This window comes from Enhydra lutris, unplaced genomic scaffold (genome assembly GCF_002288905.1).
Source record: "Enhydra lutris kenyoni isolate GAN:26980312 unplaced genomic scaffold, ASM228890v2 scaffoldscaffold13, whole genome shotgun sequence".
Classification (NCBI taxonomy): Eukaryota; Metazoa; Chordata; class Mammalia; order Carnivora; family Mustelidae; genus Enhydra; species Enhydra lutris.
Window position 1 is genome coordinate 3,895,394 of NW_019154097.1, and position 25,493 is coordinate 3,920,886.

The 25,493-nt window shown below is 41.9% G+C and overlaps 2 protein-coding genes across 4 annotated transcripts in view; both read left to right on the top strand.

Annotated features, from left to right (window-relative positions):
* The window catches only part of LOC111146012 (phospholipid-transporting ATPase FetA-like), an 83,724-nt gene extending 76,982 nt beyond the window's left edge, over window positions 1-6,742 (top strand). The window contains exons 29-31 of the mRNA XM_022501375.1: window positions 4,307-4,310; window positions 5,860-6,232; window positions 6,505-6,742. Of these exons, the coding sequence (XP_022357083.1) occupies window positions 4,307-4,310; window positions 5,860-6,232; window positions 6,505-6,742 (615 nt within the window). The remainder of the gene's footprint in view (window positions 1-4,306; window positions 4,311-5,859; window positions 6,233-6,504) is intronic.
* Window positions 6,204-25,493, top strand: part of LOC111146315 (RUN and SH3 domain containing 2) — a 68,801-nt gene continuing 49,511 nt past the window's right edge. For 2 of the 3 annotated variants that reach the window (XM_022501818.1, XM_022501821.1), the window contains exon 1: window positions 6,204-6,260. The gene's annotated coding sequence lies outside the window, so the exon portion shown is untranslated. The remainder of the gene's footprint in view (window positions 6,261-25,493) is intronic. The other variant, XM_022501819.1, reaches the window with a different exon arrangement.

Genomic DNA, 25,493 nt, shown 5'->3' on the forward strand with positions numbered 1-25,493 from the left:
GCTTAGAGATTTCTGATTAGATAAAAGGTCACCGGAGGGTGGGATTGATTGCCTGTGAAGGGGCATGAGGTAAATTTGCTGTATCTAGATTTTGGAAGTGTTTACATGGGTGTATATATTTGTCAAAACTCATCAAACTGTACACTTAGTATCTGTGAATTTTATTGTATGTAAATTATACTTCAATAAAGTTGCTTTTTAATTCTTAGAGTTTTGGGGTTTTTTTTTTAAAGATTCATGTATTTATTTTAGAGGGAGAGTTAAGTACAAGCAGGGGGATGGGCAGAGGGAGAGAGGCAGACTACCCCCCTGATGTGGAGTGCAACAATCCCATGATCCTAAGATCATGACCTGAGCAGAAACCAATACTCTGACCCTCAACCAATTGAGCCACCCAGGAACCCCTAATTCTTTGAGATTTGTAAAGGAGTCATAAGTGACCAACTAGAGCTGAATTCACCCACGTTAAAGTAACTAACGTTAAAGTAGGTATAGGAGAAATATCTCCACCAATAGAGAGGGTCTGTCTGAAGAACCTACAAAAGGGCTCCTTGAGAAAGAGTCAGTTTTAGACACCCGCCAAGCACTAAAACTAGTTTGTGGTAGCATTAGTCAAGGAAAAAACCTTCCTCATCTCTTCCCCCTCCACCCTGCTCAAACTCTGAAGAAAGAAGGTTAGCAAGTGGGGGAAGGGAGAAAAAACAGACATCTACTCATCTTCACAACTTCTCCCAAATAAACATGGGCATCTATAGTAGGGCCAAGCTCAGAGACAGGAAAAAAAACGTAATTTTAAAGTCTGAAGTTTAAAAAACTATTTCATCATCTGAACATTTTAATTATTAAAGTAAAACAAATTGGTAAGTACTGGTTGCTACCTGAAAAATGACCAGAAAATTCATGAGTGGGTTTAAAGAGTGGAAGACAAAATAATTTTATAGTCATCCCTATCCCACAAATCCCATTCTTTCAAGGTTCCAGCTTCTCTCTCTCCCTGTCTCCCTCTCTCCTGCTCTCCCACTGTCTCTCTGATCACATTCATCTATCCATACAACAGATATTTCTTGAGCATCTGCCATAATCTGAGTACTGTTCTAGATGTGGAGATACAGTGAAAGCCAAAAATCAAGAAGGTAGTTCTACTGTCATGGATCTTACATTATAGTAGGAGAGACAATAACAGACAAGATCATTCTGATAATAAGTACTATGAAGATACTTTAACAATGAGGGACTGTGAAGAGGAAGAGGGGAGCTACTTTATAATTTATAGTCAGAAAAGCCCTTTCTGTGAGGAAAGTAGCATGTGAAATGAGACCTAAATGACTAGAAGGATCTAGCCTTTCAAAAACCTGATGTAAAGGCCTTGAAGGCAAAGTAAATAGCTAGTTAAAAGTCCCTAAGATAGGAGCAAGCTTTGTGTGTATCAAAATGAAGCCAATGCAGACAAAACATGGTGAGCAAAGAGAAGGACATTTAGATAGATACGTTGGGAAACACTGGAGGACTTTAAAAAAGCCAGCTTGAAAGATTACTCAGGCTATTCTATGGACAATAGGGGTGCAAAGTAACATCAGGAAGACTAGGAGGCAATTATAGTTGTCTAGACATGGCATGGTGGTGTCTTGGACTAGGATAGAAGCAGTGGAGAAATAAGTGGTTGAATAAAGGATATATTTTGAAGGTGGAATCAAAGGACTTCATGGTTTGGCTACCAAAGATGCAAACACTGGTTTATCAAATGATCCTGTGGATTTACTCAGTGGCTTCTTCTCTGATAATCAGGGTACTAAATTCATAGATTACTGACACTTAACACACAGCTCCTGATGAAGGGGTGAATTTAGGTGGTCATGCTTGGTGCCAGTTGACTCCACTATCCCTAGACACAACTGGCCAAGAGTGGATATATAACACACTGTAGTTTCTGTCTCTCTAGAAATTAGAATTAGAACTCTGAGAAACTAAGTCAGTGATGAGGACAGTAGCTAAAAGGTCACATGTTTTCAGGCAGTGGGGCCTCCATTTTAAGTCGTATTCTATAACCTAAATCTATCTCCTCTATTCTAACCCCTCAGCCACTGCTCTAATTTAGAGCTTCTCACTCCTCGTCAGAATTACTAGTCTCCTAACTGGTCTCTTTACCTTCTTCTATTTCAATATCCACGCTCCTACTAGAGTGAGATTTCTAAAGTGCAAGTCTTTTTGAGTACTGGTAATAATGCAAAATGTTTCTGGCCATGACAAAGCAAATGATTCCTGCTCCTGATGATGCAAATTAATTTTGCCTGGTAGAAAATACACATTTATGAAAGTCAAATCCTCATCTGAACCAGTTTTAGTATCTTACTGGCCCCCTCATTAATTAGTGAGTTTTAATATGTGTTTATGTTTGTATAAGACTCACGATTTTACCTTTTTAAAAATTATTCCTTAACAAGGGCGCCTGGATGGCTCAGTGGGTTAAGCCTCTGCCTAGGCTCAGGTCATGATCTCAGGCTCTTGGGATCAAGCCCCCATCTGGCTCTGCTCAGCAGGGAGCCTGCTTCCTCCTTCCTCTCTCTCTGCCTGCCTCTCTGCCTACTTGTGATCACTCTCTCTCTCCGTCAAATAAATAAATAAAATCTTTAAAAAAATTATTCCTTAACATAAATAACAGGAAGTAACCTAAGCTTGCTGAAGACAAAAATGAGACTATATGAAAGGACAGAAAGATGTGCCATGAGCCCAAGGCAGGAATCAAGCTGACCCTCAGAAGAGAACCCACTGCTAGAAGGTCACCCAAGAAGTTGGGGAGTAGTCTCTTTGTGTCTAGACTTGGCTCCTCTCTTTGCAACAGATTGATCCTTCTCAGCAAACTGGTTTTCTTTGCTACTTAGGCCATTTAGCAAGTAAAAGATAGTCACAACTCTCAGATTTCCATTGTAAGCCTAGCCATGAGTAAGGGTGTAGTTCTCCCCCAATTACAAGGGATAATAATCTTAGGGAAGAGATTCTAATTGGCCTAGTTTGGGTTAAGTCCCTACCCTGGACCACTTTAACTGTACAAGCATATAGCTTTTCATTAATCTCCCTACTGGTAGTCCTAGCCCTCTCCACTTCACCCCAGAATTTTATTTCTAAAATTCAAATGTGATTTGTCATTCCTCCCACTGCATAAAGCCCTTCCGTGTCTTTCCACTGCTTACAGGATGAGCCCCGACTCTTTAGTATATCATAGGCGGCTCTTCATCACATGCCAGACCATCTCTGCTGTGCTCTCTCCATGGTACCCCACATTTCAATCATACCAGTTATTTTGCCCCTCTGTTCCTTTGTACATGCTGATGCCCAACCCTTTACCTCTCACTCATTCTTCAAAACTCAGCTCACACCACTTCTGTGAAGCCTGAGGATGCATTACACAGCATGACATTTAGCTGCTTCCTTGACTTTGACCTAACAACTCTGAGTGGTAGTGTCTTAGTCTCTAACTCTTCCATGGGGCATGGAAACCAGTGAACTTCTAGTAACTATCTACTGAATGACTGCCTGCCTCAGCCCCCCGCCCCCCGCCACTTTGGGTGGAAGGAGACAGCAGAATTCCCAATGTCCCCATACATCCGGCCTGCCATGAGAAGAGCATGCATTCTCTTGAAGAAAAAAATTTTCATGACACTTGTTAAAGATGGTAAAGTAGACCTTAAGGGGCATCACAATTGGTATGGGACCACTGCAATGGGGTCTTATAGTGCTCTAGAGATTTAGCTCAACTCAAACACCCTCAAGGACAGTGGGGATTGATGGGGTTTTGGAATATAGGTGAGGTTCGGTGGGCTGAAGTCCTGACCCAACGACCAAGAAAGCTTTTTTTTTTTTTTAAAGATTTTATTTATTTATTTGACAGAGAGAGATCACAAGTAGATGGAGAGGCAAGCAGAGAGAGAGAGAGAGGAGGAAGCAGGCTTCTTGCTGAGCAGAGAGCCCGATGTGGGACTCGATCCCAGGACCCTGAGATCATGACCCGAGCCGAAGGCAGCGGCCTAACCCACTGAGCCACCCAGGCGCCCCCCCAAGAAAGAATTCTTGAGATGTCTTTGGTGCAAAATGGTGGTTCATTAAAGCAGGAGGACAGGACCTGTGGGCAGAAAGAGCTGCTGTCCCGGGATCTTGGGGAGGGGCTGATTATATATTCAGGGGTTGGGGGACAGAAGGAAAAGGGAGGTTTCAAAAGAACTTTCATATGCTAAAGAGGACCGACCTATAAGATACCTACAAAATACCAGGGGTCTTGCCACTGTCAAGTTAATGTTGTTTTCCCCTCTAGCAAGGTATTAACATTTAGTTGGGAAATCCCTGAAGAACGTCAAAAGTGTCCCACCCAGAAGTTGGGGGTGGGGGGAGGTTTCAAGGGGTCAACTTGTGCTTTGTCTTCAGCTAGCCCTCTGCTCCCTCATCAGGGATTTCTAGCCAAGGAGCACAGTAGGGGGCAGTGGATGCAAAACTGCAGTCTTTAGTCTGCGCAGGCAGCTATAATGAAATACCACTTAATAAGCAACAAACATTTATTACAGTGCTGGAGGCTAGAAATCCAAGATCAGAGTACCAGTGAGTAAGGGACAGGTAGGGCTAGGTAGGGAGAGATAGGGGGCTGTGTGATCAGGCTCACAGAAATCCCCAAAATGTGGAATTGTGGGGAAACCAGAGATAAGGGAACAAACTGGATCACCTGCCCTAGGTGTGAGGGATGGGTGTCATTTTTTATGACAATCACCTGAGACCAACAAAGAATAACCAGACCCTAAAAATGAAGTAAGCCATTTCAAGGTGTTATCACTAGGCCTTGCTCAATGGTGATATCAGTAGAATGTTAAAAGGATTTAAGTTCCAGCTTTGCGCAGTGGCAGTATCGTAGCCAATGAGGTTTATCCGAGGCGCGATTATTGCTAATTGAAAAGGATTTAAGTTCCCCGGTTAGCTTTCTATAGAAAACCAACCCTGGCAACCCTGTTGGGACCTCTCTCACTCTTGAGAACTTTTTCAGATTCTTCACTTAATAAACTTCTATCCATTTACTCACTCTCCGTTGTCCCGGAGATTCATTCTTCCACTCCTGGGACAAGAACCCAGCTCTGCCACTTCATCAGCAAGGATGGGTGAGAGCTCCCTTCTGGGCAGCAGACTTCCCCTTGTAATCTCACCTGGAGAATTTGACTTGGGACCTCTGAGAGATCTCTTCCGTAAGAGCACTAATCCAATTCACGAGAGCTCCAACCTCGAGAGGCAATCACTTCATAAAGTCCCCACCCACCTACTAATACCATAGCGTTTGGGAGTATTTCAATGTGTGGATTTCTAAAAGACACATTCAAACCACAGATGGTCTTAATAATTATTGCTAAAGGCAGGTCAAGCTGTTAAGATATGGAGGGTGGTCAGATACCAAAGGTGGGGGATTCTCACTAAATTAGTATTCTTGCTCAAATTGGATTCTCCAGGGAAGCCCAAGGTCAGGCCTCGTCCAGCAGGGAATTCAGAAGAGCCTAAGGTTTTGGTCAAAAGAGAGAAATCTTTGTCAGTTCCGGGTTTTACCAGGACTTCTTAATCCTGGTGATGCACGGAATACTTTTAAAAATATTAAAACCTGGGCGCCACCCAAGGACCACTACACTCCCACCCCGGAGATCCTGATTCAGCCCATCTCTGCCGAGGTCAAGCCTTGGTTTTGTTGCTGTATTTCGAGTTTCTGTTTTCCCTAAGAAGTTCTGCTGGGGTGTCAGGGTTGAGAACTGCTGCTTTACGAGAAGGTGGGACGGATATATACCTATCTTTAATGCCACTAGGCCGGCGCCTACGTCCCTTGAGCTCTCGGTACCGCAGCCGTGCTTGCGGCGCACCACCCCAAAGGGGCGGGGCAGGGGCCGCAGAAGGCGGGGCTGCGGCCGAAGCCTCGCGGCTCCGGTCGCCGGAAAGCACTGCGCGTGACTCGCGGCACCCATCGCAGTGAGCAGCTTGGGAGGTGGGCAAGCACGGCCGGCCCAGAGGACCGAACCAACGCGCCGTCCGGAGGGGCGGCTGGAGGGAAAGCCAGATCGGACCATCGGCTCCGCGGCTGCAGGGGGGCCCGGACATTACCAACCCGGCCGGAGAGGAGGGGGGCGCCGGCCTGTCCCAGCTGCAGCACTACCCCAGGAGGGCGCGAGACGCGGCCGCCGGCGCCGCAGCCGCCGCCAGCACCCTCGCCGCCGGCACGGTAGGCTCACGCTGAGGCGAGAAACGAGGTAGGGACGCCTCTTTGGGGTTGGCGGGGTCCGGAAGACCCACTGCTCTCACGTTCCAAAGGATCCCTTAGGAGAAAGCCCTCCGTGCCCCCGCCCTTCCCCTCAACCCTGTAGGTGGCCCTTCATCCCCACCCTCCCGGTCCGCTCCCACCCTCTGGACCGACCTCCTCCTGACCTTACAGTTCTACCATCCGCTGAACCCTCAAGCACCAAGGACCAAACATCCCTTTGGGCGTCACCTCAGATCCAGCCCAACCGTCTCCTCAGACTGTCCCTGCGGTGACACCCCTCAGCTGACTCGCGCCCAGCTGTATCGTTGTATCCACATCTCCTTTGCGGGCCCTGAGAGAGCGCAGCGGCCCAGCAGCCAGCCCCGTGACCGTGGCGGGGGCTTCCGCACAGCCAGTCCCAGCCAGGCCGTCGGTGCCCTCTGCCCCTTTGGCCCCTGGTTCCGGAGTTGGTATCTGCCTGAGTCAGGCTAAGATCTTTCTCTCGCTCTCACCTTAGGAAAACGTTTGGCCTGACATTTTGCCGGTTTCCCACCCATGCATTTACCTGCTGCGAAGGGCACGGTGATCCCGTGCCCGGAGCTGGTTTGGGACCGTCGGGCTGGCCCAGCAGACGCCAGGGGACTGCCCTGGGGGCAAAGAACATACAGTATTCTTTTGTATCTCCAGCGCCCCAGCTCCAGTACCTGACATGTTTGCACCCAGTAATATTTGACGGGTGGATAAATGAATGGATGACCCCAATGTAGAAGGTGTAAGGCAGAGTGCTTTGGTGGGAAAGGTGTCTCTAGTTAACATGGGGGGGGTGTATCTGGAGGGTTACTTGTGATGCTCATGTGGCAAGCCAACAACGGAATATGTTCAGTCTTATAATTCACACATCTGACTTCATTCAGGTAGGACCTTCTACGTATCAGCTGTTTTCCACTAATGTTCTAAAAAGGGGGCGGGGGTGCTGCAGAAATTCTTATTGGTAAGTGCCTTAGAGGCTGCCCAGATAATCTTGAAAGAGCTTTGCCCAAGTGACCTGCTCCTCTTGCCCTAGAGGCAAACTGCTCCCTCTGGGGAAGAATTCTGGAGGTCAGCCACAGCCTTTAACACTGACTCAGTGTAGCCAGTCAGCTAGTGTTCAGGACAGGTTGAGGAATAAAAGTCCTCATTGATTTTACTCTTTAGCTCCTGGATACCCCCACCCACACCCCTCAGAGACTGGAGTGGTAGACCTCCCAGGCAGGCCTACTGTGATAGATATCAAAGATTCCTAAATACTGCTGTAGTATGATCAGGCCATATTGAGCCATTTATAGCTCAGTAGACCAGAGTCAGACAGGGATTACCACTATGTGAACAGTGTCAGTAATAAACGAGAATGTGAACCTTTTTAAAGATGCGTTCTCAAAGAATAGCCTGAAATCTGTTTTTGTTGATTCTTAGGAGGATAACCTGAACAGATTCAGATTCCTGAAGGTGGGACAGGGTTCAGAGACCTGTTTTAGCCCAGGTTCTGTGGGGAAGTAGGTGATACTGCAGTCATGAAATAATGGCTGGGAAGCTGTAGGCGCTGATAAGCTGACAAGTAGTTGCTTGACCAGTAGTGGCCTTGTTTTAACTCTGGGGTTCAGAGTATTAGTAAGTACAAATAATGATTGGAGTTTCTTAGGAGGCAGTGGTATGGCTTTGTGGAAGGAAGAGAGATCCCACCACTATTCCTGTATTCTGTTACCTGTGCCCCTCCTGCTATAAGTGCCATAGGATACTAACCACTTTTGTTTCTCTTCCACTTCGAGCCAGGTCAAAATCTGATTTCCCCTGATTTTAAGTGCTGAAAGTCGCTTTTCCAGGCCAGGCCAGCCTAACGGGAAGCTGAGTATGTTCTCACCCATTTCTAGCTTTGATTTATCCTTCTTCACTTTTTTTTTTTTTCTTCACCCTCTGATCTGTCTTTATAAAGTAAGTCCTGGACCATAGATACCCAAACCAGGGAGGGGCTCCTGAGATGGAGTCCACATGAGCATTGCATGTGGAGATCAATATGTTTTTTTGGTGGGGGAAGTGGAACCAATTTTTAAGGAGCTTTTTTACTTTAACCTGTCTAGACTCCCTATCAAGTAGGACCTCAGGGAGCCCTGAACACTCTGGGTTATTTTATTGATTTTCTTTTCAACTTCTAGTACTTCATAGTGTTGCCAGGTAAAATACAAGATGCCAAGTTAAATTTGAATTTCAGATAAACAACAGGGTGTCCTGTATTTTTGTTTGCTAAATCTGGCAACCCTAGTTCATGGGAAGGCTTATGCATTCTAATTTTCTCTCTGCAAACTTAGGACAATAACTCACCCTTCTCTTCTGTTACTCATACACAATGATTGAGCACCCTATTAAAAGTCACTTGACTGGGGTGGCTCATGACACATTAGGGTAAGGGCAAGCTCTGTGAAGGTAGTCTGATTGATCAGTGTTTGGGTTACCCAGAAAACACCCACTCAGACACTGGCATACAATATTATAGTACCTGTCAAAGAATCTGTCATGGAAAATGAACATATTATTTTGAGTGGCCAGATATCAACATGGCTCTAAGAGTGATGGCCAGGAATGGAGATGAGAGTGGGATGGGGGTGGGTAGATTCTAACAAAAAAGTACAACACATAGCAGAACCTCCTGTACCACATTAACTCTCTCTTTTTTTCTAATTGTGGTGACATATGTATAACATAAAGTCTACCATTCTAACCATTCTTTTTAAAATCATTTTTTCATCATAATTATACTTTTGAATTCCCATTTCCTATTTCCCCCATTCCCTCACCCACCTCCATTCTGGTAACCATAAGTTTGTTCTCCCTTGTTAAGAGTCTGGGGGTTCCTGGGTGGTTCACTCAGTTAAGCATCCAACTCATATTTGGGCTCAGGTGGTGATGAGATTGAGCCCTGTGTGAGGCCCCATGCTAGACATGGAGTAGGCTTAGGATTCTCTCTCTTCCTCTCCCTCTGCCCCTCCCCACTCTCTTAAAAAAAAAAAAAAAAAGTCTGTTTCTTAGTTTGTCTCTCTTTCTTCCCCCTTTGCTTATTTGTTTCATTTCTTAACTTCCACATGTGATTGACATCATATGATATTTGTCTTTCTCTGACTGACTTATTTTGCTTAGTGTTATATTCTCTAGCTCTATCCTTGTTGTTGTAAATGACAAGATTTCATTCTTTTTTATGACTGAATAATATCCTGTAATATATATATTCTGTATTTTATACACACACACACACACACACACACACACTCACACACACACACACACACACACACATGTCTTCTTTGTCCATTCATCTATCGATGGACACTTATGCTGCTTCCATAGTTTGGCTACTGTAAATAATGCTGCAGTAAACATAGGAATGCATGCATCCCTTCAAATTAGTGTTTTTGCTTTTTTCTGGGGGTGGGGGGAAATACCCAGTAGTACAATTACTGGATCATAGGGTAGTTCTATTTTTAATTTTTTGAGGAAACGCCATGCTGTTTTCCTTAGTGGTTGCACCAGTTTGCATTCTCTCCAGTAGTGCAGAGGGGGTTCCTTTTTCTCCACATCCTTGTCAACACTTGTTTCTTGTGTTGTTGATTTTAGCCATTCTGACAGGTGTGAGGCAGTGTCTCATTGTGGTTTTGGTTTGCATTTCCCTGATGGTGAGTGATGTTGAGCATCTTTTCATGTGTCTTTTGGCCATCTGGATGTCTTCTTTGGAGAAATTTTAACCATTCTGAAGTATACAGTTCAGTGGCATTCAGTATATTCACATTGTTATCCATACATCACCACCATCCATCTACAAAAGTTTTTCATCTTCTCAAACTGAAACTCCATACCTATTAAACAATAACTCTCATTCCCTCTTCCCCAGACCCCCTGGTAACTACCATTCTGCTTTCTCTCCTCTATGAATTTGACTACTCTAGATTACTGTATGAATTTGACCACTGTAAGTTAAATCATATTTATCTGCAACTGGTTTATTTCATTTCACATAATGTCTTAAGGGTTCATCCATTTTGCAGCTTGTATCTGAATTTCCTTCCTTTTTAAGGAAGAGGCAGGGAGAGAGAAAGCACAAGGTGGGGGGGAGGCAGAGGGAGAAGGAGAAGCAGACTCCCCACTGAGCTGGGAGCCCAGCATGGGGCTTGATCCCAAGACCTGGAGATCATAACCTGAGCCAAAGGCAGACTCTTAACCGTCTGAGCCACCCAGGTGCCCCATCTTTGCCCATTTTTTAATTGGGTTACATATCTTTTTATTATTGAGTTATGTGAGTTCTTCATATATTCTGGATAGAAGTCCCTTACCAGATATATGATAGACAATATCTCCCCTTCTGTGGGTTGCCTTTTCACTCTGTTGATTGACCTTTGATGCACAAAGGTTTAAATTTTGGTGAAAACCAGTTTATTTGTTTTTCTTTTTGTTGCCTGTGGTTTTGGTGCAGTGTTGGCAATAAAAAAATCATTGCCAAATTCAGTGTCATGAAGTTTTCCCCCTATGTTTTTTTCTGTTTTTTATAGTCTTATGTCTGTGGTTAAGTCTTTGATCCATTTTGAGTTAATTTTTGTATATAGTGTAAGACAAAAGCCCAGCTTCATTCTTTGCGCTATGGATATCAGTTTTCCCAACACCGTTTATTGAAAAGACTGTCCTTTCCCCCATTGAATAGTCTTGGCATTCTTGTCAAAAATCATCAACCAGATTTGCCAGAGTTTATTTCTGGGCTCTGTATTTAATTCCATTGGTCTATATTTCTGGTTTTTTTTTTTTAAGATTTTTCTTCTTTATTTGTCAGAGAGAGAGGGAGAGAGAGAGAGAGCACAGGCAGACAGAATGGCAGGCAGAGGCAGAGGGAGAAGCAGGCTCCCCTCCAAGCAAGGAGCCCGATGTGGGACTCGATCTTAGGACGCTGGGATCATGACCTGAGCCGAAGGCAGCTGCTTAACCAACTGAGCCACCCAGGCGTCCCTATATTTCTGTATTTATACCAATACCACACTCTTCTGGTTACTGTAGCTTTTTAGAAAGTTTTGAAATTAGGAAAGAGAAGCCTTCTGGCTTTATTCTTCTGTTTCAAGATTGTTTTGCTATTCAGGAACCCTTGAGATTACATATGAATTTTGGGATGGATTTCTTCATCGCTGCAAAAAATATTGTTAGGATTTTGAAAATGACTGCATTGAATCTGCAGGTTGCTTTGGGTAGTACTTACTTTTTTTTTAGTTAATGTGGAAAGAACACTTAACAATATATCGTTGGCTGTAGGTACATTGTTGTACTGCAGATCTCTAGAGCTTATTCATCTTACTTGACTGGAACTTTATATCCATTGAACAGCAATTCCCCATTTCCCTCTCCTCCAGCCCCTGGCAACTACCATTTCACTCTTTGATTCATTAATTTGCCTATTGTAGATACCTCATATAAGTGACACCAGGTAATGTTTTTCTTTCTATGCTTAGCTTATTTCATTTAGCATAATGTCTATTTATGTTGTCACATATTGTAGGTTTTGACATCTTAACTATATTAAGTCTTAACAATCCATGAACATAGGTTATCTTTTCATTTATTTGTGTTTTCATTTCATAGTTTTTAGTGTCCAAGTCTTTTACCTCTTTGGTTAAGCTTATTCCTGAGTATTTTGTTCTTTTTGATGTTATTGTAAATGAAATTGTTCTCTTAATTTTCTTTTCATATTTTTCTTTGCTGGTGTATAGAAACACAACAGATTTTTATGTCCTGCAACTCTACTGGATTAATTTATTAGTTCTAACAGTTTTGTGGGGTATTTTTAGGGTTTTTTACTTGTAAGATCAGGTCGTCTGCAAACAGAGACTCAGATGCCTTTTATTTCTTTTTCTTGCCTATGACTAGAAAGGGGTTTGATAATTTGGTATGCAAGTCCTTAATAGACACTGAGAACAAAATTGTATTTTAGCCTAGTATATTAATTAGTGTTCATAGTGAATCATTAAGAAAAAGTTGAAAAAAAAAGTTATAACCTATATATTGTATGTGAAACAAAGTGTATAAGTAAAAGTGTAGCTTTATTTTTTAAAGGATTTTATTTATTTGTTTGAGAGAGAGCGAGCGTGAGCGAGCGTGAGCTGGGGGAGGAGCAGAGGGAGAGGGACGAGGGGACTGCTCTGAGCATGGAGCCTGATATGGGACTCCATCCGATGACCCTGAGATGATCTGAGCCGAAATCAAGAGTCAGGCACTTAACCAACTGACCCACCGAGATGCCCCAGTAAAAGTGTACTTTCTTGGGACGCCTGGGTGGCTCAGTTGGTTAAGCAGCTGCCTTCGGCTCAGGTCATGATCCCAGCGTCCTGGGATCGAGTTCCACATCGGGCTCCTTGCTCGTCAGGGAGCCTGCTTCTCCCTCTGCCTCTGCCTGCCATTCTGTCTGCCTGTGCTCGCTCTCTCTCCCTCTCTCTCTCTGACAAATAAATAAATAAAATCTTTAAAAAAAAAAAAAAAGTGTACTTTCTTTTTTTTAAGATTTTATCTTTTTTTTTTTTTTTAAGATTTTATTTATTTACTTAGAGACAGCTAGAGAGAGAGGGAGAAACAGGCTTCCTGCTGAGCAGGGAGCCTGATTTGGGGGCTGGATCGATCCCAGGACACCCAGACCATGACCTGAGCTGAAGGCAGATGCCCAACGACTGAGCCACCCAAGTACCCCTAAAAGTGTACTTTTAAAGGAATTTACCAAGGGGCACCTGGGTGGCTTAGCTATTAAGCCGCTGCCTTTGGCTCAGATCATGATTCTTGGGTCCTGGGATCTAGTCGAGACCGACATCTGGTTCCCTGTTCCATGGGAAGTCTGCTTCTCCCTCTCCCACTCCCCCTGCTTGTATTCCCTCTCTCACTCTCTGTCAAATAAATAAAATCTTTAAAAAGAAAAAAAGGGAATTTACCAAAATACCTAAAATTTTTTAAAAATTTTGATGCTTCAGGAAGAAATCCTCTGTTCTCTAGAATTCTTGGTTTAATAGGATAGTCTTTTTTTCCCTCCAGGAAGTTAAGACATTGAGCTTTGAAATAATCTGCTATGTTTTTTATTTGTGTGAGGTCCTATAGTCAAAGACAGTGTATTGATAACTGGATAGAGAGAAAAACAGGGCCAGTCAGCTTCTGGTTACACTTTAGTTATCTTAGGATCCAAAGTCTATACTTAACTTGCTTATCTTAGTATCCTAAAATCTATATTTAACTTGTTTATCTGTTTTTATACTTTTGTACTTTCTTTTCTTATACAGCTCTTTTTAAAGAGAAAATGTAGCCTTATATTTAGTGTACTCAGAGAGAAATGGAAAATTATTTTTATCCATGCTCAGGTAAAGAGAACAGGAGAGCAGAGTATTCCTAACGTCAAAATAGATAGGGTTCAGGTGACCCTAAGGAAAAAAGCAAAAGCTCAAGAAAGTTGGGGATCTACTGCTGATCCCATTCATTATGGAGTTCTCTTACAAAATATTATTTACTTGCTTTTTAAAGTGTTGTATTCTATTTAAGGATACAGGCACCTGGGTGGCTCAGTTGGTTAAGCCTCTGTCTTTGGCTCAGGTCATGATCTTGGGGTCCTGGGATCAAGCCCCACTTCGGGCTCTCTGCTCAGTAGGGAGTCTACTTCTCCCTCTCCCCACTGCTTGTGCGTTCTCTCTCTTTCTCTCAAATAAATAATCTTAAAAAAAAAAAAAAGATACAGCTGCATAGCTAGAGTTTTTCTGTAAGGCTAATCTTTTCCCTTCAATATCCCCCAAAGCATAATGATTTCAACTTTTTTTTTTTAATTTATTTATTCATGAGAGAGAGAGAGAGAGGAAGAGGCAGAGGGAGAAGCGGGCTCCCTGCGGGGCTGGATCCCAGGACCTGGGATCATGACCTGAGCCCAAGGCAGACGCTTAACCGACTGAGCCACCCAGGTGCCCCTGATTTAAACTTTTCTGTCTCACTTATTATATATTGCTGTATAACAAACCACCCCAAAACTTAGTGGCTTAAAACAATGATTATGCCTCACAATTTGGTGAGTTGGCTAGGTGGGTTTTTTGCAGTTCCGAAAGAGGAGTTCTAGAAATGTTTATATATATATTTGATACAATTTTTTAATTTTTATTTTGAGTGGGCTCCACACCCAACATGGGGCATGAACTCAAGATCCTGGGATCAACAGTTACATACTCTACTGACTGAGCCAGCCAGGTGCCCCCAGCTTTTTTTTTTTTTTAAACATAGATACTTTTTAAAATTTTTATAGGAGCTCTAGATTTTTTTTTTTTAAATGTAGGCTCCACACCCATCATGGAGCCTGGTGAAGGTGTTGAATTCACGACCCTGAGATCAAGACCCAAGCCGAGATCAGGAGTTGGATGCCTAAGCAACTGAGCCACCCAGGCATCCCAGGAGTTCTAGAAATATTTTGTATAGGAGCACTACTGTAATGAAATAAGTCTTTCAAAGTGACTACTTTGAACCTTACCTCTTGGTTGTAAAAGAGCTAGTCTACTTCTTTAAAATATTATTCTCTTTTCTTTATACTTAAAGCTATAGTTAACTTCTTAGATAATGTAGTGTTTATTTCGGTTTATAGGCTGGTTTATGTAAAGTGTTTTGCTTGACATCAACACAGTAACCTACTAGTTTATTCATCCCTAATGATAGTGATCAGAGAAGGGAGGCCTGGAAGCAGAACCACCTGCCTGATTATGCATTTGTGAGTCCTTTCTACCAACCAAGTGGTAGTAATACATAGTTAACAAGGGTCATTGATCTCATGAGAACAAAAGACAGCTGTGACTTTGTGTCAGTTGGGAAGATCTATAGTAGAGAATCTCAGACTTCTTTTAGAGGGACTTCTTTGTTCAAGTATATTCCACAAGAAAGTGGACACAAAAAGATAAAATCCGAGCTGTTTTGGTTGACAACAGGCAAGGAGTTGGGGAAATAGAGTCTAACCTGGTCATCTCTCCCTCCTTTCCTCTCCATCTCCTTCATCTCCCTGTCTCACAGTCCCATGAGGGAGCTCTGTAAAGCACAGTTTGAAAGCCACTGATAAAGATGTTTCTCCTGCTGAGTCATGATTCCAAAGTAGAAAGAGGTTCACATAAATGATTGAATTTGAGATCCCATCTTCAGTTGACTACCCACTAGTAGCCAGTCATGGTTTGAAAAAAATATAACTGAAATGTGTTTTGCAAAAATATAACCAAATGATTCCCAAATTCCTATGAAAACTGATAGCCTTGGGACACCTGGGAAGCTAAGTCCGTTAAGTATCTGCCTTCAGGGGCCCCTGGGGGGCTCAGTGGGTTAAAGCCTCTGCCTTCAGCTCAGGTCATGATCCCAGGGTCCTGGGATAGAGCCCCACATCAGGCTCTCTGCTCAGCGAGGAGCCTGCTTCCCCCCACCCCCCCACCCCCCGAGCCTCTCTGCCTACTTGTGATCTCTGTCAAGTAAATAAATAAAATCTTAAAAAAAAAAAAAAAGGTATCTGCCTTCAGCTCAGGGGATTGTGTGCTCTCTCTCTCCCTCTTGCTTTCCCTCTCTCTCTTTCAAATAAATAAAATCTTAAAAAAAAAAAATGGTAGTCTTTTTTTTTTTTTAAGATTTTATTTATTTATTTGACACACAGAGATCACAAGTAGGCAGAGAGGCAGAGAGAGAGGGGGAAGCAGGCTCCCTGCTGAGCAGAGAGCCCGATGCAGGGCTCGATCCCAGGACTCCGAGATCATGACCTGAGCTGAAGGCAGAAGCTTAAACCAGTGAGCCACCCAGGCGCCCCCGATAGTCTTAATTTAACAAACTTCATGGAACTAGGCATGAATTACAGATACCTTTTGCCCTTTCATCTAAGACCTGTGCTAATTTGTTGACCCTTTTCAGCCCAAAGCCAAGAAAAATTTTTCTACCCATTCATTTGGTTTATAGTAAATAAAAGATTTTGTCTTTAGACTATTTTATAATAATGTATATGCTTTAAAAATGTATATGTTCAACATTGGGGAGCTCTGTACCTCCTTCTTTTTGAGTACCCTTAGCCTCTTTGCCCAATTTCCTCTAGACATGTGCTTTTCAAACTTGAGGGTGCATAAAAATCACCTAGATCACCCCTGAAATTCTGATTCAATAAGTCTGGCTTGGAGCCCAAGTATTTGCCTTTCTTTTTCTTTTTCTGTTTCATTTTCTTTTCTTTTCTAGTTAAGATTTTATTTATTTGTCAGAGAGAGAGCACAAGCATGGGGGAGCTGCAGGCAGAGGGAGAAGCAGGCTCTCTGCTGAGCAAGGAGCCCAGTATAGGACTCCATCCCAGGACCCTGGGATCATGACCTGAGCCACCCAGGTGTCACAGTATTTACCTTTCTTTTCTTTTTTTTTTTTAAGATTTTATTTATTTATTTGACAGACAGAGATCACAAGTAGGCAGAAAGGCAGGCAATGAGAGAGAGAGGGAAGCAGGCTCCCTGCTGAGCTGAGAGCCCAATGTGGGGCTTGATCCCAGGACCCTGGGACCATGACCTGAGCCGAAGGCAGAGGCTTTAACTCACTGAGCCACCCAGCTGCCCCTAAAACAAGTTTTAAAGAAGATAGACTGGTCAGTTAATACTGGTAGGCTAGATGAAGACCTTATAAAAAGATCTATAAATCAAGCTGGCATTCGGTGAAGGGGAAGTAGGAATTAAAAAAAAAAATACTTAAAAACAAAAATAAAACGATAATAAAATAAATTTAAATCACATGTATATCTGCCTATCTTTTCTGTTTACATGCATATATAAAGTTTGTAGGGATGTAATTATAACATAAAATTATTTTGTACTCTACTTTCTTTTAACTAACATTATTTCCTAAGCATTTTTCCATGTTGCTATTGAGGCCCTATAGTTTATGACTTAGTGTATTCCATTCACTTGTTGAAGCACCCTCAGTGGTAGCCCTTTAACTTCATTCACATAGCCATTCTCTTAAAAATATATTCATCTAGGAGTGCCTGGGTGGCTCATGATCTGCCTTCGGCTCAGATCATGATCTCGGAGTCCTGGGATCGAGCCCCGTGTTGAGCCTGCTTCCCTTCTTCTCTAACTGCCTCTCTTCCTACTTGTGATCTCTGTCAGATAAATAAATAAAATCTTTAAAAATATATATATATATACATCTAGGGCCGCCTGGGTGGCTCAGTCGTTAAGAGTCTGTTTTTGGCTCAGGTAATGATTCCAGATCGAGCCCTACATCAGGCTCCCTGCTTGGTGGGAAGCCTGCTTCTCCCTCTCTCACTCCCCCAGCTTGTGTTCCCTTTCTCGCTATGTCTCTATCAAATAAATAAATAAAATCTTCTTAAAAAATATTTATTTTTATATATATATATATATATATATGTGTATTTATTTATTTATTTATTTATTTATCTATCTAGTAAAACCCTTACCCTGAAAGAACATAATCCTTCACCTTCCTCTGTCATACTCAAACAGCTACACATTGCCGGAGAAAATTTGTACAACCCAGCAAATTTAATATCACCTTAAATTCATCATCACCAAACTTACAGTGACCAGCAATCTTACTATATTTTTCTAACAAAGTTGTTCCTCCATTCTTCGTAACAAATATTTTATACCTTCACTAACTTCTGCAGCTCCTGACCCTCCTTTTTTCCCTCCATGCACTCTGTTGATGACTTTGACTTATGCACTTCAGAAAGAGAAAAGAAGTCTTAGAGAATGAACTCTCTCACTTTCTACTATCAATCTACAAATGTGTCTGCAGCCATCCTCTCTTCACTAACTGGAATGGGGGAGATATCCCAGCTCTCAGCAAAGGCCGATTCTTCCTGGTGCACTGGATTGCATATCCTCCTTCGTTATTTTTTAAGCTATTGTAGTACCCTGAAATATTTGCAGTTGATTAGCTGCCCACTGAAACCAGAGTTTATTTAGGAGAGTTTGCCTACCTTCCTCTCTGCTGGCCTCTGAAGTTAACATAGCTGGATGTAATGGTTGAGATGGTGATAGCCATCCGTTCACCTAATAAAGTATCTGAATGACATGCTAAGGCTCTGAATTAACTATCCCTATAGTAACTCTACCTCTGGTCTTCTTGATAGATATGATTAATAAATTTACTCTATTGTTTAAGGTGCTTTGAGATTGTTTTTTTATGTCCTTTCAGCACAGGGTATCATACCTAAATGATACACTTTTTAAGCTACCCCAAATAAATCTGTATCCTGAGTAAAAACAGTGTGATTGCTATACAGATGGAACTTCAAGGCAATTCCCTAATGCTACCCAACTCCTAACCACACCTTTTGATCTGTTTGCTAATCCCAAATTCAATCTATATAGCAATTTTGGAGCTACTACTGCTGCTCAGGATATTGCTTATCATTTAATCCCTCCCTTTTCTAAATATTCAACATCAGTGGGGAGGAAATTAGGGAAAAGAAAGGAAAGGGAGGAAGGAAGGAAGGAGGGCAGACAAGTATATTTCCCAGAACTGAAGAACATTGAGTCTCCAAATTAAAAGGGCGCAGTGTGTGCTACTACAGCAATAGAAATAACCTACCCAAGGGTACCTCATCATCAAAATTTGGAACACTGGAGATAATGGAGAAATCCAAAACTCTTCTTGAAAAAGTTATATACAAATATCAGGAATCAGAATGGCATTGGGCTGAACAATAATGGAATCTAATTAGCAAGCAGTGGAGCAATGCTTTCAAATTTCTGAGAAGAATTGATTTTTTTTCTTTTTGTTTTTCTTTTTTTTTTTTTTTTTTTTTTTTAAAGTAAGCTCCATGCCCAGTGTGGAGGCCAACATGGAGCTTGAACTCATGACCCCAAGATCAAGACCTGAGCTGAGATCAGGAATTGGACGTTTAACTGACTGAGCCATCCATGTGCCCCAGAAGAATTGATTTCTAGCCTAGGACTTTATGCACAACCAAATTACCATCTGTGAAAGTTTTTGTGTATGTGTGGAAGTTTATATATTTTCAGATACTCATTTCAAAAATGTTCCTTCTGTGTATCATTTTTTAGGATGCTACTAAAGACTATGCTGCAGCAAAATAAGAGAGTAAACAAGAAAAAAAATGGGATCTAGAACCTAGGGCAACTAATATAAGAGAGAGGCAAAGGAAATTCCTAGGATGCCGATAAAGGGAAGCCCAGTATGATAGTGGTGTCATAAACACAGAAAAGAGTCCCTTCAGAATGCATCAGGAGAATAGAAAGTTCCAGGAGGATCTTCTAGAGGAAAAAACAACAACAAAAAAAACTGTATTTGACCATTTGGAAAATTATATTGAGAGGGATTTTTACTGTTCTGCTAGACCATTTGGGAAGAATTAGGGGCAAATGTATGGCAAACTAAACCAAAAGAGAGACAAGTATTATAAATTATATAGTAATAGTGAGGATCCACAGGCTACCAAGTCACAGTAAACACTAGATATTAATTTAACTAGAAATTGTGAGGAAGGTGGGTGTAAAATTGCTGAGTTTTTGTCTTATACAAGGAAGTAAAAAGAGAATGTTTACCAAGAAACTAAAGGGATGCCTGGGTGGCTCAGTCTTGAGCACCTGCCTTTGGCTCAGGTCATGATTCCCAGGGTCCTGAGATCGAGTCCCGCGGATCCTTGCAAGCAAGGGAGCCTGCTTGTCCCTCCCTGAAGCTTCCCCTGCTTGTGCTTGCTCTCTCTTTTTTTGGTGACAAATAAATAAAATCTTCAAAAAAAAAAGTTAAAACCAAGAAACTAAATAAGCACATTATTTATAAACGACATAAATGCCTGCTGAGACCCCTAAAAGATTTGAAAGTAGTGGTCTCAAGAATGACACAGAGGTGGGAAGGTTGGGGCTGAAGATTGTTATTTTTCATTATAAATGTGATAATACTATTTAGCTTTGTAAGCATGTGCATTTATCAGTTTGATAAAATAAATACTAATTTTTTAGAAGTCCTTTGACCACACATCATTCTCTTAGTAACTGTCCCATTTCTCTACTCTCTAATTCTTCATTCTAACAGCCAACCTTCATTGACCATCTGTGCTATCGCCACTACTCCATTTTTCATTTTTTAAAAAAAATTTTATTTTATTTATTTATTTGACTTAGAGAGGGAGAGACACAGTGAGAACTGGAACACAAGCAGGGGGAGTGGGAGAGGGAGAAGCAGGCCTCCCGCCGAGCAGGGAGCCCGATGCAGGGCTCCATCCCAGGACCCTGGAATCATGACCTAAGCTGAAGGCAGATGTTCAACAACGGAGCCACCCAGGTACCTCTCTCTCTCTTTTTTTTTTTTTTAAAGAGAATGCGTGCACAGGGTTTGGTGGGGCGGGTAGGCAGAGGGAGAGGGAAAGAGAGAATCTCAAAAGCAGGCTCCATGCCCAGCACAGAGTCCAATATGGGTCTGAATCTCACAACCCTGAGATCAATACCTGACTCAAAATCAAGAGTAAGACGCTTAACCAACCAAGACACCCAAGTACCCCCTCCATTTACTTTTGAACCCTCTTCTAACTTCATTTCCTACCACTCCCATGAAATGATTTATGTCAGGATCACCAGTAAACTCCAAGTTGTCGAATACAATGAACACTTTGAGCCACAGTGACTTCCTTTCAGTTTTTCTAAGATAACCATCCATTTTCTTCCTTGGGGCCTTTCACACATGTCATTCCCTCCGCCTGGGATTTTTTCCCCCTTCTTACCCGTTTAACTTCCTTTCAACTCACCTTTCAAGGATCACCTTAAACATCATTTCACCAGAGATGCCTTCCCTGACCTCTTCACCAGTGCCTTAATTAGTCTTAATCAAGTCCTCTTAATACTCTGTACTTCTTTTCATGACATTTATCACACTTTGTAATTATATTTTTATTTGTGTGATTGTCTGTCTTCCTTTATTAGCTTGTAAGCTCAGTGAGGGCATGGGTAATATCTCTTGTTCACCTTTGTATTCCTAGCAATAGTCTCAATTCCTGGCCCATGTAATCTTTATCCAAAGATTGAATATAGTCCTTGAAAATGGTTCTGAAGGAAGACCTAGAATTAGAGTAATAATTGTAGGAATTAGAAGAGAGGATAGACCAGAAAGACGTTTAACACAGAAGCTATAGGACTTGAGAAGAGTCACATGGTGTACATGTCTAAAAATAATTAGATCTTTAAGGAGACTCTTGTCAGCCCATGCACCATGTTCAGCTGACCCTGAGCAGTTCAGGTGGTCCAGGGCCTGAATTCACTGTGTTCACTGGTTAGGAAATTCTTGATTCACAGACAAGTTGCAGACTCACTCTAACCTTCTTTCTTTGTATTCCTTTGGGATGTTTCCTGAGACAGAACCACTTTACAACTTAGGGAATAAAGAATAGAGCCATGAAGAAAGGTTGAAGAATTTAGAATGGTATGCCTATTGAAAAGAAAAACGTGGGTATGAATGTGGCAAGGTTTCTGTTGTAAATTAGTAAATTGAACAGAACAGTCTCGAAAAGGCAATAGGAGGTACTGGGTTCAAGAAGAGATTTCTGGTTAACATTTATTATAGTTGCCATTTACCAAGCCCTCACTAAATATCAGTCACTGTACAAGATATTTTCTGTATCTTCTTTCCTTTTTTAAATTTTATGTATTTATTTGACAGAGACATACCAAGACAGGGAACACAACCAGGGAGAGTGGGAGAGGGAGAAGCAGGCTTCCCATTGAGCAGGAAGCCTGATGTAGGGCTCTATCCCAGGACCCTGGGGTCATGACCTAAGCTGAAGGCCGGCTGATGCTTAACCACTGAGCCATCCAGGTGCCCCCTGTATCTTGTTTCTCACTCCCACTGCCACTCTATAAGAGAGATATTCCCATTTTATAGGGTGAAGAAACACAGGCTGAGGAGGATCCAATAACTTGCCCCTTGCTACAGAATTGGTCCTTAAGAACAGGATTATGTGCTGACATTTTAATAACTCTCTCTGTTGACCAGAAGGAAAAGAAATGAATGGCTTCTAGCTGGAAATCAAGGTTCTATTTCTTCACTGTAAATGGACAGTAACTTGTTAGCTGGAGTTCCTATGTTTAAATAAAAGTATGTGAAGTAAACAGGGACTGAACTCCAACAAAATGAATGTCAGTAAAATGCCAGCAGATTATATTGATATATAATTGCAGATTATATTGATAGATTCTAGTGACACCATCGAGGACCAGAATTTTCAGTTCAAATATAGATCATTTCAGTTGCCAAGTCAGTGTAAACTGATCCCTGATTAACAAATATGTTAATTGGCCTCCCTGCACAGAACTGGCTTTTATGGATTAGCTATCTTTCCTTTGAATGTAGCATATTCCAGAGGCCTACTTTATAGTTTATATGGTCACAGTCACTCAATTATTTGTTCAGTCTCCCCAGGTGAACTATAAGCTCCAGGAAGGAAGGCACCGGGTCTTTTCTGTTCACATATTGTAGCACTTCACAGGTATTCAGTCAGTGTTTATTGACTGATTCAATCCAGTCCTTGTGCAAGACTTTGGCATCTGAGGTTCTTCAAGCCAATAGCAAATTCCTCCATACATCTGCCTAAAGTGGGAAAGGAAGCCCTTCCAAAGCCCTGTTGGTATGCTTCTAGGTCAGGCTATTAGATTTTCCAGACCCAGCCTCTTTTGAGTGAGCCCCAAAGACTTGCTTCTATTTGGGCTCTGGTTTTGGCAGTGGGGCTTGTCCTTGTTCTGAGATTTTTAAATACAAACGGATCAGGCTATTTCCAGGAGAACTCAGTGGGTCCACACTCGAGGGGCAGTGGGAGTTCAGTTGTATAGTGGGAGTTCAGTTACTGCTTTCCTTGCTGGAACCTCCCTGTCTCTGCCCAGAGATGTCTCCAGTATAAGCTGGCCAGTCAGGAAATTCCAAACCCTTTTCCTGAAATTCTAAATAGCTTGAGGAATCTCTCCAGCTGGAGTTGGAAAAGCTCCCAGCAGAGAGAGCTGGGTCTTACGTAACTTTATAGACTGCCCATTTTTAGGAAAAAACAAATTGTTCCTCAGCTAGTGTTGGACTCTCTGAGACACATCCTGCATTCCTTCCTAGATGCTCAGCAGCCCCACTGGGGGCAGCTCGTAGAACAGAGTTGAAGACCAGTGAGGTTAAGTGGGGAGAGATGAAGAAAGAGGAGGGGGTGTGGTCTGTCATTGTGGCTGGACCATACAGTTCTGGTTCTCTTGCTTCAGCTCCTGCTAGCAGTAGAGAGAGTGCTGAGCTGGGGTGAGGGGAACTCCCGGAGAGGAATTATACCTAGGCATACTTGCCCTGCACATTCCAGAAGGCGGCCTGCCGCTGTACTCGATCCTCTCAGTACCTCACATCCCAAAAAGAACTAGAACTAGTGTGTAAATATGACTACCACTGTAATGACCAAATTCTGCTCTAGAAAAAAAATTTCCAGTTTAGCTTGGTGAACTCCTTAGTTAAAGTCAGTGAACACTTTAAGGCACATGTAAGGCTCTATAGTAAGTTAAGTGACTACTGAGATGAGCAAGACAGTCTCTATCCTTAACACGCAACCAAGGAGGAAAGAGGAAATGTATATTCTAGTCATAATACATTTCTTTGCTTTATAGTTCTTTTTACTTCATGTGGTTCTTGTGTTCTTAACTCTTACAAAGGTAACCATCAAGTTTATGTCTACCTGTGAACTAATGTCCTAGGTAATTCAAGCTAAAGAAAAATACAACAAAATTTCCCCTCTTCAGATGTGACCAGTTATTTTACCAAATTACTCCTGAAAGAGGCAGGCACAAGTTTTAAGAATATTCTCACCTTAGTTGTTTTTATTTCCATAATTTTTTCAAGCTAATGTAAGGCATTTTAGATCTTTAAATATAACCTAAATCTTTCAAAATAAGATAACTTTCTCAATGAATTGTAATTTGCCCTAGAACATGCCTGTAGTTTTTGCTTCTTCCCTGACATAGGTATTAGGCATTTCATAAGTATTTATCGATAAAAGTATCTGTCCTCTTTTGGGCTGTAAATGGGTGGTCCTTCATGTCTCCTGTGATGATATGGTCCAGGAGGCCCAGACCTTCCAGCCTATAAGGATCCTAATTGGCCTAAAAGGTTCATCAACCCATTTACCAGTAGAAAACTCAAACTACTGATAAAAAGAACTAAATGTGTGTATTTTTTTAAATTAAAATTGGATCACACCATGAATCGTACCTTATAAATTACATTATTAAAAAAACTATATCATGCATAGAGGAAGGCAAGGAAAAAATAAGACAAAATCAGAGAGGGAGACAAACCATAGGAGACTCTTAACTATAGGAAACAAACTGAGGGTTACGGAAGAGATGTCGGTGGGGTGATGGCGTAACTGGCTGATGGGCATTAAGGAGGGCACCAGATAGAATGAGTGCTGAGTATTATATAAAGCTGATGAATATGTATATAGTTTTGTCTCAACACTATTCTAAACAATATTTTTTAATGCTTTGTAGTCTGTTCCATTATGGACTACCTCATAATTTAACCAATACACTAATGAAAGAGAATTTAGAATATTTTTTAAATTTTTGCTTCTATAAATGGTGCTTCAATGAACATCCTTATGTATATATCTTCATGTACTTTTATCATGCTATTTTTTTTTAAGATTTTATTTATTTGACAGACAGAGATCACAAGTAGGCAGAGAGGCAGGCAGAGAGAGAGGGGAAAGCAGGCTCCCCGCCGAGCAGAGAGCCCGATGTGGGGCTCGATCCCAGGACCCTGAGATCATAACCTGAGCCGAAGGCAGAGGCTTTAACCCACTGAGCCACCCAGGTGCCCCTATCATGCTATTTCTTTTAGATTTATTTCCTAGAAGTAGACTAAAGAGAATACTTATTTCAAATTCTGTTACATGTTGCTTAGCTACCCTCTTTGAGAATTTCATTCATTTCATTCAAAGGGAAGTAGAATTTTAGTTGGAAAACATTATACCCAGCTGAATATCAGGCTTCTGTTAATTTGAAAGAGAGAGAATAGATGTTTTATTGGCAACTAACAACCTGGGGCTTGGGAAGGTAGGAACTACAATTCAGCCAAATTGATTACAAGGTAATGTTGATTTTTACACAAAGATACACATATACCACTATTGAAAAGAGATTTATTTGGGAACTAGGCAGAGATTTAACACAGTATG